The sequence below is a fragment of the Lytechinus pictus genome, chromosome 7 (assembly GCF_037042905.1).
Source record: "Lytechinus pictus isolate F3 Inbred chromosome 7, Lp3.0, whole genome shotgun sequence".
In the NCBI taxonomy this organism is placed as follows: domain Eukaryota; kingdom Metazoa; phylum Echinodermata; class Echinoidea; order Temnopleuroida; family Toxopneustidae; genus Lytechinus; species Lytechinus pictus.
Window position 1 is genome coordinate 13,053,506 of NC_087251.1, and position 15,676 is coordinate 13,069,181.

At 33.7% G+C, this 15,676-nt stretch overlaps 1 protein-coding gene across 1 annotated transcript in view; it reads left to right on the forward strand.

Annotated features, from left to right (window-relative positions):
• LOC129264935 (transcriptional adapter 2-beta-like) overlaps positions 1-15,676 on the forward strand; it is a 60,757-nt gene that overhangs the window by 39,512 nt on the left and 5,569 nt on the right. Inside the window, exons 13-15 of the mRNA XM_064101957.1 lie at positions 5,203-5,243; positions 15,014-15,087; positions 15,527-15,589. Coding sequence (XP_063958027.1) covers positions 5,203-5,243; positions 15,014-15,087; positions 15,527-15,589 — 178 coding nt within the window. The remainder of the gene's footprint in view (positions 1-5,202; positions 5,244-15,013; positions 15,088-15,526; positions 15,590-15,676) is intronic.

Consider the following 15,676-nt stretch of genomic DNA (forward strand, 5'->3'; position numbering starts at 1 on the left):
ATGAACCCTTGGAGAATTGATTAAATTATAATTTTTGTGCGTTTATAAGGCAGGCCTAATACACTCTTTTCTATCTGATGTGATGATGTGGTAAGATAGTTTGTGGTTTGGCTTGGTATATGTTGGCTAATCTAAAGACCTGGAAAATAACATGAATAGCGATTATTATCAAAATTCTGCATACATGTAGTTTTTTACGATTTTTTAAACGGAAATAGTTTTGAAAAATCCTGAAATTTGCATCAACTTGAGAAATTCCAAGTTACGTCATTTCTACCCCACAAAATGTCATTTTTAGCTTGTGGCGTGTCGTCCGTCGTCTGTCATCCGTCCACAATTTCAAAATGCTTCTTCTTCGCCATTTCAAGTCCGATTTCAATTCTGTTTGCTTTTTATGATAGCACTAGGTGGGGGATTGAAAACTTCTACACAGAATTTTGAAACTCATTAAATATGCTAATTTATGCACATTTTCAAAATTCACAAAAAATGCTTCTTTATTTGTTGACTGATTTTAAATTTTTTGCTTCCATCTGGTAGAGCTTCATGAGGTCAACCAAACTTCTACACAGAATTTTGAAATTTTGACTAGAACAATTTTTATGCTAATTTACATGTATGCGAAATTAAATTATGTATATTTTTAAAAATTCACATAAAATGCTTCTTCTTTATTTGTTGACCGATTTTGATTTTTTTTCTTCCATCTGGTAGAGCTTCATGGGGTTCATGGAACTTCTACATAGAATATTTTAATTTGGAGTAGAAATTATTTATGGCAATTTATGCGAAATTCATAAATCACAGAAAATGCCTCTTTATTTGTTGACTGAATTTCAAAATGCTTCTTCTTCGTCATTTCATGTCTGATTACAATTCTTTTTGCTTTATATGATAGCATTAGGTGGGGGATTCAAAATTTCTACACAGAATTTTGAAACTCATTAAATATGCTAATTTATGCGTATTTTTAAAAATTCACATAAAATGCTTCTTCATTTTTGTTGACTGATTTTGATTTTTTTTTCTTCCATCTAGTAGAACTTCATGAGGTTCACCAAACTTCTACACAGAATTTTGTAATTTTCAGTAGAAAATTATTTATACTAATTTATGCAAAATTTATTCATAAATCACAGAAAATGCCTCTTCTTTATTTGTTGACCGATTTTGATTTTTTTTCTTCCATCTGCATGAGGTTCACCAAACTGGTACACAAAATTTTGTCTAGAAAATTATTTATACTAATTTATGCAAAATTTATTCATAAATCACACACAAAAAAGTTTTTTCTTCTTCATTTGTCGATCAATTTCAATTTTGTTTGCTTTATATGATAGCTCGAGGTGGTGATACAAAATTTCAACACAGAATTTTGAAACTCATTAAATATGCTAATTTAGGCGCATTTTTCAAAATTCACAAAAAATGCTTTTTTTGTTCTCCGATTTTGATTTTTTTGCTTCCTTCTGGTAGAGCTTCATGAGGTTCACCAAACATCTACACAGAATTTTGTAATTTTGACTAGAAAATTTTGTATGCGTAATTAATTTACATGTATCTGTATTTTTAAAAATTCACATAAAATGCTTCTTCTTCTTAGATAATTGTTGACCGATTTTGATTTTTTCTTCTTCTATCTGGTAGAACTTCATGAGGTTCACCAAATTTCCACATAGAATTTTGAAATTTTGACTAGAAAACTATTTATGCTGATTTATGCTAATTTTATTCATAAATCACAAAGAAAAGCTTTTTCTCCATTTGTTGATCAATTTCAATTTTGTTTGCTTTATATGATTGCTCTCGATGGGGAAATAAAATTTCAAGATTTTTGAAACTCAAGACATTAAATATGCTATTTTATTTTCAAAATTCACAAAAAATATTTTTTGTTGACTGATCTTGATTTTTTTTGTTCCATCTGAGAGCTACATGTACATGAGGTTCACCAAGGTTCTACACAGAATTTAGAAATTTTGAATAGAAAATTATTTATGCTAATTTATACACAATTTATTTATAAATCACAAAAAATGCTTCTATGTCATTTCTTCATCGATTTCAATTCTGTTTCCTCAATTTTTGTCACCAATATAATTCACTACAGTGTCAATTGAGCTGAAATTAAAAATTGTGTTAAATTTTGTTGCGAGATGCCGGATGAGCTCCACATCATTGATGTGCTAATTGAAAGAATTTTTACTTTCTTTTTCTTGCTTTGATTGCTCCAAAAACATTCAAAATAATTCTGTGATAGTAGCATTAAAAGGGAGATGTTATTTTTGCTGATTAGGAGAAGAATCCGTGACAATTTATCAAATCCTTACACAATCTCATGATTTATCAAGCTTAAATCTGTATTTACTCATAAGTAGGTGTGACAAAAAATCTCATTTTTGCACAGGGAATAATATAAGGATTTAGGCCTTGTATACTTATCATTTGGTGAAATTAGAATGATCGCCATTTTAGTATCATTTCAGTTTTGTCATCCCCAAATAAGCATTTCTCTTAATAATAATGGTATTTCCAGCTTAATCTGATAATTTCACATTTCTGAATTCCCATTTTGTCAATTATGGTCTGAAAATAATAAGCATTCATATTCAGTGCAGAGTATAACTGACTATCAAAGCGCTCTTTAGGTTACTGAATCTTCTCTTTGAAATGAGATCAAAACATTTTTTACCTTTGAATAGTTAAATGAAAAGAAATAAAGCAAAATGGTCTAACGACCATGAAAGTTGTTACTAGCTAAATACCATTTCTCAGCATGCGACAGCTTACTCCATCTCATTCTCAGCATGAATTGCAGTTTATTTATGATGCTATTGACAATTTGCAATGAGAGGTGTGAAATGAAATATTTCTTGTGTTTGTTAACTTTGTTTTCTCAACACTGCAATATTTGATACTATTGAATTAAATGCATTATAAGAAAATCTCTCTTTGAGTGTTCCAAAACATGAATGATTTCCCTTAGTTGATGAAATGAATATTAAAATTGAATTGAATGGAATGTGAATATTCACTGTACTTGAAATTATTGTGACATTACCCATGTTACATATGGAATGCAAACGAATTTCATGCCTTATACCATGCATATATACAGTCAGACTGCAGGTCCCAAGAAAGTGGCTTGTTTCATACAAGTGATATTCATGACTTGAGATGTTTTGCATATTTAATGAGCTTGATGCGGACCAAAACACCTCTTTTCATTCGGTCATTGCTGCTCTAATTGTGCATCGAATTTCATGAATTTGGTACCATTGTAAAGAAGAAGAATCATTCTTTCAGGTCATGTGTTTGGATTTATTCAAAGATTTTGTAATATAGGTTAAAATTTTGATCTAAAATATGCTACAAAATAAATATTTTCACCTGACAAAAGCTGCTATTTTCACACTTTATTTTTGTTTGAGCCCAAATGATTTTTTTATCATGATAAAGCTGAATATGTATGCTTTGAAATGATATAGGTTTCAAAATAAGAATTGGTTTAATCGGGTCAAGATCACAGTTTTCATTTGCCAAGTACATAAAGCAGCTTGAAAACAAGAATACTGCACTCTGATTGGTCAAAGAGACCGCACACTGGCAAATTCCAACGGTTCCAGTGCCTGGGTTTGTGGGAAGGTCACACTTCCCATGTGGTAATCTCCTCAAATACCCCGCGCCTGTTGTTCTGTGAATCTTATCCAGCCAATCAGAACTCTGGATTTCATGCAAGTACAAAATTTCAGAAATCTCGTCTTGTACCTTGGTGGGAAAAGTGTGATCTTGACCCGATTAAAAGGTGCTGCATATCAAGAGTGGCATTGTGAGAAAGTACAGACGTTCAGCTTTATGTTGATATAAATATCATTGAGGCTCAAAATAAAAAGTTTTGCACAATTTGCAAAAGAAAACAGAGGAAGAAAATTCAGTTTTGAGGCACATTTTCAGGCCAGAAATTTACTTATTTAAAAAAATATTGTATACAAAATAAATGACCAATATGAAAGATTAACTTTTACTCTATCTGATGGTGCAATAATATTTCATTTAACTTGAGGTTAAAACAGGTAAATTCTTAGAGAAAGAATATCTCACGAATCACGAGATTTTGCAAGGAGGAGGATTCAGCCACGAGATGATTTGGATGAATCTGGCCTTTTTGCTCATTAGCATAGGGACCTGCGGTCTGACTATATAATGACAATGTTATGTGTATATTTAGTGCTTTATATGACTGTCTCGTGGGTGAAGGAGCAAAAAATATGAAGTTACATACCTTTTATTGATAAAATTACAAATAAAAACAGTTATGTGTTGTCATGATATAGTCCATAAAATGCATTGATTGTTACTGAGTTGTTTGTACTCAAATATGGAAATTATTAAAAACTCACTCTTTTTTAAACTTAAAGGAAACCAAAACCCAGAAAGAAAAGCAATCTTATTGGAAAGAGTAAAACAAGAGGAACAATTTAAAACAAGTTTCATCAAAATCGGTTATGAAATAGGCAAGTTATGGACGTTTAAAAAGTCTTGTTGTACTTTCTATGGGGATACTCAAATTGGCAAACATGCTTCAAAATGGCTGATTTTGTGGACAACCCTCCATTTGTTTTGTAGGCTACACAAATTTTCAGATTTTCCCATTTATTTTACATCATTTCCTCCTGACCTTGACATATGTGGTGTGAATTATATTTTCCCATGACATATATTATGCTCAGAATGAGGCAATTTGTAATTTGAAAGATAATGGGGGAAATCTGAAAAATTATCGACAAAACAAATGGAGAGTTGTCCACAAAATCAGCAATTTTGAAGCTTGTTTGCCAATTTGAGGATCCCCATAGAAAGTACAACAAGACCTTTTGAACGTCCATAACTTGCTTATTTCACAACCTGTTTTAAGTTGTTCCTCTCATTTTACTATTTTTAATAAGATTGCTTCTCTTAGAACCTGTCACCTAAATGGGTTTTTTTTTATACTGATTCTGGTACAGATGTATTCAATTATCCCCACTGATCAGACACAATTGTATTGCACTTTATCTCATCAAACACTCACTTGATGTTTTAATTGACACTTCAAATGTCTCTTTTTTCTGTACCTCATACATGTAATGATCACAAACATTAATTCTTATTACAATACATCATTATTAATTTGTTATCTTTTTTTGTCTTTTCTACCAACAGTTCCAAGGATGTCAAAGAAGAAGTAAAGGAGGAAAAGATGGGTAATTATAAAATTCTCACATTTATTGCTGAATTCTACATCTATCCACAATTTTCATTAATTTTGTTCTTTCCTCATACTTTTCTTCATAAAGTTCATTGCTAGTCAGCATTCATTGTCTTCAATTTAAAATTTGAAATGTCAAAACAATAGAATAGATTTGATGCACCTACAAATAGCATGGCTTTTTAAACCCATTATTCTGGCCAATAAAATAATAGTCAATGAATGTTGATTACCACTTTATAAATTTTGGTGTTTTTTTTTCTATGTTTAAATTATTCTCCTGTGTACTTATTTGCTATTCATTTCATCTCATTGATGCTATGTCAGGTATGTATAGGTGAAATATAAGACCAATTATAGCAGTGCTAGAACAACTCTACCTAGATATAACAATCATAAAATTCAATGTTTAGCTTCTTTCCTTCCTTCACAGAATTTGATCAGAAGGAAATACAAACTGTACTTTTAGCTCACAGATTGAAAAAAAAAAAGATCCATTGCTCTGAATGAACATGTTCACAGCTATTTCTGATTTCATGAAAGAAAAAGAAGTCCCAAATTAGATTGTAGTTGGTATTGTATTTAGATTCTTTTTTGAAATATATTTACTCACACTTGACTGGCAGGCTCCTGGAATGGTGCCCATGGCAAGCTGGGTGTTGAAAAGACAGAGCGCGGCGCTCGACACCTTTCGCCGGAAAGCAATAAATTAAATCGCATCCAACGGTGCATGGGAGAACATTCGCTGCTAATGTTGTTGCTCTCAAGATAAGTGCTGTTTCACGAAATGTGACATTTGTAAATGGATTCATGTTTCGCTGTTTCAAAGGAAAGAACTCGAGGCAGCTTAAACTCAGGGTTAGTACAAGCATGAGATGTAGGGGCCATTGACCAGTGTGCTAAGCGATATAGCAAATAGGTAACAAAAAATCCAAACTGCTGATTTTTAGGACTGTGTACAAACCCTCTGGATACAAAATAACACTACACACTTTCTTTTTTTTTTACTATTCTCTTCATTACTGTATATGTCATTTCATCCTCTTTTTCTCCTATTTATTCTCCTTCTGTCTTTTCCCACTTCTTCTCTCAATGGTTTTGTTCTTTTCCCTATCATCTCACTGCATCAACCACTTCTCCCCCCATCTTGTCTGTACCCCCTCTTTACCTTTACCCCACCCCACCCCATTTTATTTTTCTCATTGTTTCTGTTTACCTCATCATATATTTGTCTCTCTTATTCTGTTTACTCTTTTTACCTCATGCTCCTCCCCCTCTCTCTCTGTCCTAATCACTCTCCCTCTTTCTTTCGCTCACCCCCCTCTCTCTCTCTTGATCTATTATACTCTCCACTTTTTCTAACTATATTATCAATATTCCCATCCTCCTACAACCACCATTTATGTTATAGTGACCAATCTATCCTTTGAACGAGAAACTCTTGAGGTATTTGAACGTTGAGGTTAACATGGGTCATGTGTTAAAAAGCGCTGGATCAGGGTAGAAAATGGGGTTTGCAGAATATCCTGTCAACAGCTGGGGACTTTGATGCATTCACTGCAAATCCATTAGGATATGATAAAAACAATAGGGAAAGAGTTTATACGTGAAAAGTATGGAAAATATTTTCGGTTTTTAAGCCTCCAATAATAGATAAGCATATTGTATCTCGACACTATTATGTTTTAATCATGTGTGAAATTGCCTGTAATTGAACCAATGTACATTTAGGTATTTGAGTCTAGATCTTCTGATTAAATCTCATAATCAAAATCTGAATCTAGTTGATACATGGGTCTTTAACCCCTAATTCTGTCTTCTATATTTGCAAATACCTTTCAGCATCATGCTTGGATATTCTCAAAACATTCCTTGTGATAGACACAACCTTTAACAATACTAATACTATCATCATAGAGATACGCTTGTCCTGTCTTAGCCTATAATCTAGGCAGAGGCTGCAGTTATTGTCTTTGCTGTTATGCTGAACGCAAGAGATACGTCTGATCTGGCGAGACTACGCATTTGTTGCTGCGAAGCAGCCACCGCCTATAGACTCCCGTCTTGCTTTGGATGTTGTTTTTTTATTATCGACTTTGAAATGACATAAGTTTTACGTACGAAAAATTATCATGAATATGTATGAGAAGAAATAAATTGGACCAATCAGAAATACGTTGGAAAGAAGAAGGTAATGCATATAAGTCACGTGACATGACGTCACTTTCTTTATCCACAATGGCGAGTATGAGTACACGCGAGAAACTTCTGCGAGAGTTTGGATTATGCTGCCGATAAACTCCGCATTCCTAGTGGAAAATTCCGAGACCTTTATGAATCTACCATTCGTAGCATTATTGACAACGGGAGGGATGTGGAAAAGCGAAATCTACCAGGCAATCCCTCTGTGAAACGATAATATCTTCGCTTTTATGATCTCAATTCGTTGGCACACGACAGCAATATAGGTACCGGTACGGATCCCGGTACCACAACACGTCAAACGACGAGATGAATACATGAATTTTGATAGGGCAGACGGGTGTCTATAGGCGGTGGATGCTTTGCATCCACAAATTCGTAGTCTTCGCCAGATCAGCCGTATCTCTTGCGTTCAGCATAACAGCAAAGACAATAACTGCAGCCTCCGCCTAGATTATAGGCTAGTCCTGTCTCCATCAGTCAAAATTTTTGAACTATTCTGATACTTATGATTTAGCACATTATCCAAATTAGAGCAATATCAAAATAATTTATACTGGAAATGAACATACAAATAGCCAGTATTTTGGGATTTCCTATTAAAATTAGAGTCGATATCATACAGGAATTTTTGTCAAAAAGTTGCTATATTTAATGAATCATCAAGCCAGTAACATGCACTTAGGTTTAATATGGCAGAGAAGAATTCATTCATGGTACTATACCATCTTACGATTCTTACGCTATTCAGACTTGGAGTCCAAAATGAGCATGCTCTGTCGCCATGATCAAATTTTAAGCTTCAGTGAGAGTGCCTCCATTTGATGAAGATGTAGTTTCTTGAATCTTCAGATTAATCTATAAGAAAGCTGATTGGGCAAGCATATTAAAATTATGCCAATTGAGGCTGATAGAGAACTATCTACATTTGTTCTATGGCATTGAGAACATACATTTGGAGATAATTTGCATCCTTCTCTCTCCCTTCTCTTCATTCAATAGTATCCCATAAAGACCCAATCCAGTAAAATCCACCTTTTTTTCCCCATGACACATTTATACATTGTATAGCTTTTACAATAGTTGTTTGGAACACATTATCAGCAAAGCTTTTTGATGAAGATAAATACTAAATAAGTTTCTATTACCCTTATTTTCCAACTACCCAATCAGTTTGAAGGGTAAATGCATTTTATTTTCCTTTTCTCCTGTTTTCATGGGAGAAATAACTTGTTTTTATCAAGGTACCACTGTACCCCCTTTTATTTCCTGGATTAAACGAAGCATGGGCTGTGCTATGTCATGCACAATTTAGCTCAAGAATATTGCGATTAAGGGTTTAATAAAGGATAGTATAATAAACCATTATCCTCATTGCTTTGAAATCAACGGTATTTATTTTATGTCGATTTTATATTGATGAGGTATTTTCTGCAATTTTAAACACTTTTGAGCCTGTCCTTGCATCCTAAGGTCAAGATATAAAGGGTAAACTATTAAAAAGCAGAGCTTGTTATTCATAGTTTCCCTATGAATAAGTATTGACAAATTATCTTAATATCAATATGTCTTAGAAAATTTTAGAAAGCTTGATCTGCTTGTGATGAATATCAGTTTCTTGTTCAATATCTTAAATGCTATCATCACTGCTCATTTGATTAAATTTTCATAAGGAAAATTTGATATAAACTCAATTTTTTGTTTTATTCTAATACATATATAATATTTCTAAAAAAGTCAACCAAAGGGTCCTTATACCAATAATGTCACATTTTGAGTAGTTATAATGAAAATAGAAGAAAAAAATCTGACTTAACTTTGAGAGAAATTATATATTTCAAAGATATGACCAGGCTTGTAGTCAGTTCAGGTGTATGCTGCAGGATTATTGATATATTTCCCATTTAAGGATTACAGCTATACAATTCCCCAACTTCATGACTCAATGAAATATATTAATATAAGGTTGGCGTATAGGATTACATTAAATGGGGTTTTATTTAGCCAACTAAAAAAAAGACGACAAGATCAAAAGTCGGGCAATCATGCATAAATTGCGTATATTTATGAACCAACAAAAATTGATAATTCAACCTTTCCACCTCATGCTAGAGGCAAAGAAGACATCATTCATTCTGAATAAAGAGAGGTGTAATAATGTGGTTGACATATGAGATGGAGAGACAAATTAAGATGCACGGGGAAGACTAAGTATGCATCTCGTTGTCCTTTGCACTTCGAGGTAGGAAATAAAGAGAGGGAAAAGAGGGTTTTTAGGGCATTGGCCCAGTAACATTTCGGAGCAATTTTGTGACAAATGGAGAAATAATGTCTGCCCTTTTCCCCTGGAGATACTAGCCATCTTGACGAAGCATTGTTCATACGGGACCTGGCATGCACCTACATGTATGGAGAAAAATGCATTGGAAAAAAATTGTTAAAGCGTTTAGGCCTGAATTCACAAAATGGTATTAAAACATGTATTTCATGTATTAATTAGACTTTATTTAGAGTACAAGTATGTTGAGAAGGGGTCCACTGATGAATGCCCTCTTTTGTCACAGGTTGCTTGATTCATGCTACTTGTTATGATTTGAATCCAATGTTCATGTATAGTAATTTTCATAAATGGTGCATTTATTAATTCAAAATTGTGTAAATTGTGTGCTTATTAATGCTCTAACCTTGGAACAAAATTGATGTAAAGTCACCACCCAGTGATAAAAGCAGGTGTTTATTATTGGGTTTCCATGACTTTTGCTCTGGCGACAATTGCTCGGATGAATAACCTGCATGTTAAACCAAATATCAAACCCAACTTCCAAAACTAAAGACACCCTAATCCTAATTTGAACATGATTCTGAACTGAAAATTCTGATACAATCTTAATTCTAACCCTATGCCATCTGGGATTTTAAGACCTGAGCAAATGTCGCTGTAGCACATGTCATGTCACCCATTATTGGACCCCTTGTCAATGCACATGCTAAATTAAGCATTAAGTCATACACAAAAATTGCATGCACCAAAGTTTGAATCACTGATTCAAACCACTGATTCAAACCACCTATGTGAAATTCAGGCCTTAGTTTCTGAAAAAAGAATAAAACAAGAAGCTTTGAAAATGGAAGTATTTTTGTGTCTTATTGTTATATCATATACATGTATCAAAAGAAAACACTTTGAACCTGCACTCAATTCATATTGTTTGCTGCATCATTTAGATAGTTTACCGTCTTTTGTATAAACCAGGCTTAAATGAGGCAATACAGCTGGATGGTAAGTGACATTAAAGTGGCAAAGAATTAGAGTAATGTAGGGAAATGGGTACGGGGCAGGACTTCTTTCTCTAGAATCCCATCAATTTATTCTTTTTATAGCCCTCACCAGACGACAAAAAACCTGATGCCTTGAAGAGAGATGGGGGAGATTGATTGAGTAGTCCGATGATTCTCATACAAATTACTTTATAATCATCTTTCTCTTTTCACTAGTTTTGTGTAGATAATTTTTTCCTGTCTTCATCTCTCTTCTCCGGCATTACTTCTGAATTCATGAGCAAATCAACTTTGTTCCCATTTTGGCTCTCTACATTTCATTGTTATTGCCAGAAGAAAAAAATAATTAATGAAATTCTGCATGTCAAATGCGCTTGTATAATTTTTTTGTTCGAGATTTTTTGGGATGAATTTTTGATAAATTTATTGATATCTACATTGTCTTTTGATTTGAAAAGTAGTGCCATGTAAATCATATTGTTACTTGAAATGAGAATTTTCTGTCATAATTTGTCTTTTAAAACATTTCTTATGAACCCATTTATCTCTATGTCTGGAATAAACTTGGCTAGGGTCTACAGTATGGAAATGTGATGTACCTGAATCAAATTGTGTTTAGCAGGTTAAAATAAAGTCCCTCAAAAGAGAGTTAATTGATCTGTTCATGTATATAGCAATAATATCTTGCTCAGATATCTCTAGGGGTTTTGATTTATGGAGAAAATAATTTCACTTAATTCATATTTTGTCCTACTTTTATTTGCTTAATATAATGGTAATATAGAAATATAATCCATTGTGAGCACATGTCCGCAGTTTGGGTGGGAAGGACGTATAACTTTGTAATAATTCTGAGACCAAGATGAGATCAGTTATTTTTCAAAACAATTACTCAACCTTTATAAACTGTCAATATTTTGAAACCGAATAAATCTGTTGACAGAAAGCTGTTCACTTCAGAGCAAAATATTTTGTCATTTTATATTATTATTCCTTATATGCTTAGTGACAAAAGGAGGAAACTATGATAATATTGTTAATGATAGTTTGTTCTTAGATATTACTCACGTCTGTCCAATTTCACACTCGTTGCACTCCACAATTATGTTATGGTGTAGGGTCAGGCCCGGGGGGGGGCACTCAGTATATAATGCATAGTGTGTATGTGCCGCGGAGGGGACCCCCATTTTTACACTCAAATTTCCGTTCCAAAGCATAGCATTTTTGTCTTATTGAGAAAAAGAACAAAGAAAGCCGCTCCAAGGCATAGCATTTCCTTCTTATCGAGAAAAAAGAAGAAAGAAATCAGCTCCAAAGCTTCGCATATTTTTCGTTACGCCGTTCCGGTCGCATTGATCTGCTACAATTTTGGTGAAAAGCGGCCATATAGCGCTTTTCGACCATCGCCTAAGCGCGAGCGCACCCGGCGGAGGCCGCGCTAGCTGCGTCATGCACGATTGCCCGTTCCATAGGGATGCATACGCACTCACAGAGATACGGAGATCCGTTCCGAGGACCCCCGTTTTCACAAACATTTGTAGTTCCGAAGCCCGTTCCGAGGACCCTCCTTTTTACAATAAGCCCGCTCCAAGGCCCCCGTTTTTTGCCTCGCCCGCGGCACACCCCTACCACTTTTTTGGTCGAGTGCCCCCCCTCCGGGGGGTCAGGTTTTTTTAGGAAGGTGTTTTCTCTGATGACCTGCTATATCCACTTATAAAAAAACAGTTAATGACATGCTGTACAATGCATATCAGGTGTCAGATGATGCTCTACAGCTTCCTTTATTATCTGCTTTGAAATTTTGATTTTCTTAAGTAATTTGGTAGCAATATTTATTTGTTCTCACTTCAATTTTTTGACCTATTTGAGCCTGTGGGAAAAGCAGCCTTGGCCATGTAAAAAAAAATCTTCCTTAATATTCCTCCTCAAGTCCCTCTGGTAGCTTTCTACAATCCATCTTCCAGCCCGCCCTACTGCTTCATCATTCCAAGTAGGTCATTGTATCCATGGCAACCTGTTATTCAATGGAGGAAATATAGGAAACTTGTGAACCAACAAGCAAAGAGAAAGTTGATTTAAACCTACCGCTCTTGCCTGCCTTCCGAGCTCCTGTGTCCACGTTCCGTTCGGTTTTGTCAATTTGATTGACCCAAAAACAATATTTAAAGGTGACGTCACCGAGATGCAAGATAGGCTGTCGTAGAAACAAGGCCTAACACTAACAGTATTGATCATCTTCAAAATAACTTTTTATCTTTCTCAGTTTCATTTTAGAGAGTGCTTCATTTTGTCTTAAGTTATGTTATAATTATTTTTTTTTTGACTGTGCACAACCTCAACCTGTCAAGTTGTATTCTTCCTTCGTTTTGCTCTATTTTTTTGTTGCTTTTTGATATAGATCTCCTTTTATTGAAACTTGTTTGAGCAATCAAGTTAACATTGATGTTTTAATTGATTGATATTGGAAACAGCAACTCACTTCAGAATGTAATATGGTCATGTTCATGTGTGCATTTTCCCCATTATTTTTTTAATAAAGTCAGAGGAGGAATATGTTTCTGTATAGCATAATTTAGTAAGATGAAATTGAATTGAATTAAATTACATTTTACCCCTGAACCAATTATTTCTTTATGTTGTATGAATGCTCTTACACCAGCAGACCTGCCAACCAGTACGTTATAGCCCTATTTTTTTGTTTTTTTACTAAATCGTAATTTATTGAGAAAAATAATCTCTATATGTCTCTATTTCATAAAACGTACACAAATATGGTTATTAGATCAATGTAATTTCAGGTAACTTTTTTTTTTATCTGCAAGAGCAGTGCGCATTTTAGCTAGATTGCAGTATGAGCGAGTGCGCCAAGCATTTTATTATGAAATACACTTTTTTGGGGGAAAATAAATTTTTTTAAATCACAGAATACAGTTTTTCATTCCCAGAGGTTGGCAGGTCTGCATATTTATCTCACACGGTAAAAATACTGATTTTTTTGTCAAAATACTGATTTTGGGGGATAAGAATACTGAAAATGCAAAATACAACTTGGCAGCTCTGCACCAGGGAATGTTACATAAAGATCTTTAAGGGTACAAGATTTTGTGGCCTTAAAAGCAATTTTATTTCAGATACTTATCTGAAAGGAGAAAACAAAATAATACATTATTTTTCTGAATCAAATACAGTTCAATCATTCTCCAGGCGTATTGAAAATCATAAGAAAATAAGTTTCTTACTTTATTGCAGTCTTGGTACTGAAACCAACTGCATCTTGTTTGAATTCATAACTTTCTAATTTTTTTCTGATTAATTCAAACCTTATCAGGTTCTGAAGTTTGTCACTTTATTACAGTTGTGGTATTGAAACCGACTCCATCTTGTGTGAATTCATAACTCCCTTAATTTCATTTTATTAATTCAAATCTGATAGGGTTCTGATTTTCTACTCTCTTTTTGAGAAGTTGCCTACTCCGGTTGAATATCCAATCATAATCCATGTATATTAGAAACCCATTAGAAAGAAATGTATCAGTTGTGGTAAAGAAATAAGTGGTCTGCGATACTCTCAATTACACTAATGCTGTTTGAAAGGATTCTTCAGTATAAGTATGTGGTGAATCCATAGCCATAGAATTTGTAATTAAGACTACTCAATAAGGGGGGTGTGAGACAGCCCACACTTCTTATACTTCTATCAAAGTGTAATTTAATGCAGTATTTTTAAAATGGGGATTGTTACAGACTACTTTGTTACATGTATGTCATTCTATGTTTTGTAGCCTTTTGTCGTTGATACTTCATTTGTTGTTAGAGACATTTGTTCAGGCTTTATCTATGTAAAATAAACCCTTTGTAATGAATGATGAGGGGAGTAAATGAACATGGATTGTATAATTCTATTCATTTGAAGAAAAAAATGACACCATGACTTAATTTTTTTTTTTGTAATAATAGTCATACTTGCTTATATCGCTTAACACTTACGGTACTTTATCACAAGTCTCTAAGCGCTCTACAGTAATGCAGCATAATTACCCTGGCTTTAGCAGAACGGCTGTTACGTGCTCTGTGTTTCAAGGAATAAATTCCTACCGGGTACCCATTCACCACACCTGGGTTGAGTGCAACACAATGTGGGTGAATTAAACTTGCCATGGCTTGGAATCGAACCCATGGCCCTCAGATTGAAAGACGACAGTCATAACCACTAGACCACAATTAATGCCCCCACACGATTTTAATAGTAATATTTGTATAATCATTTTTTACTTGTACTTTCAGATGTTATAGAAGATGAATTTCCAACCCTGAGATCATCCCATGGATTCAACTACATATCGGAGAGGGAAAAGAAGGTGAGTTTAGCTTTAATCTATTTTATCAATTCAAAATTTTGATAACACTTGAATTACATAATTCCTGAAATTCAGATTTTCAAAATGCTATAACACCCATGATATTTCGTATATCAATCATTTTAAAGCCATCTCTCATTTTCTCTTCAGTTTCAAATTTTACAGAAGAATATTAAATGAAATACATTGTATTTGCATTATGAGGTAATTGGTCTTTATTATGAAGTGAGCCCTTTTTGTTTCATTATATTTTGTGTAAACCATTTCATATTTGTCATTTAATTTGGTTTTGATTATATTGAATATTTCTCAAACTACCAATAAGCAAGTATGTCCAGTTCTATGAATGTAGTTGATAGGTACTAGTACTTGCATTAGGTGTACAATAATAACTTATCAGTCTTAGTAATCAATATCTTTTTTATTGTTTGATCTTTAGCTCTGTTCCTCTATGAAGATGAAGCCAGCGAGATATGTTACTCTTAAAACACTCATCATCAAGGTAAATATTTTTTATTCGTATTTCTCTGTATACAACAGTTAACCTTCCAAAAAATCAAAAACTTCATCTTGTTCATGTGTATTTTTT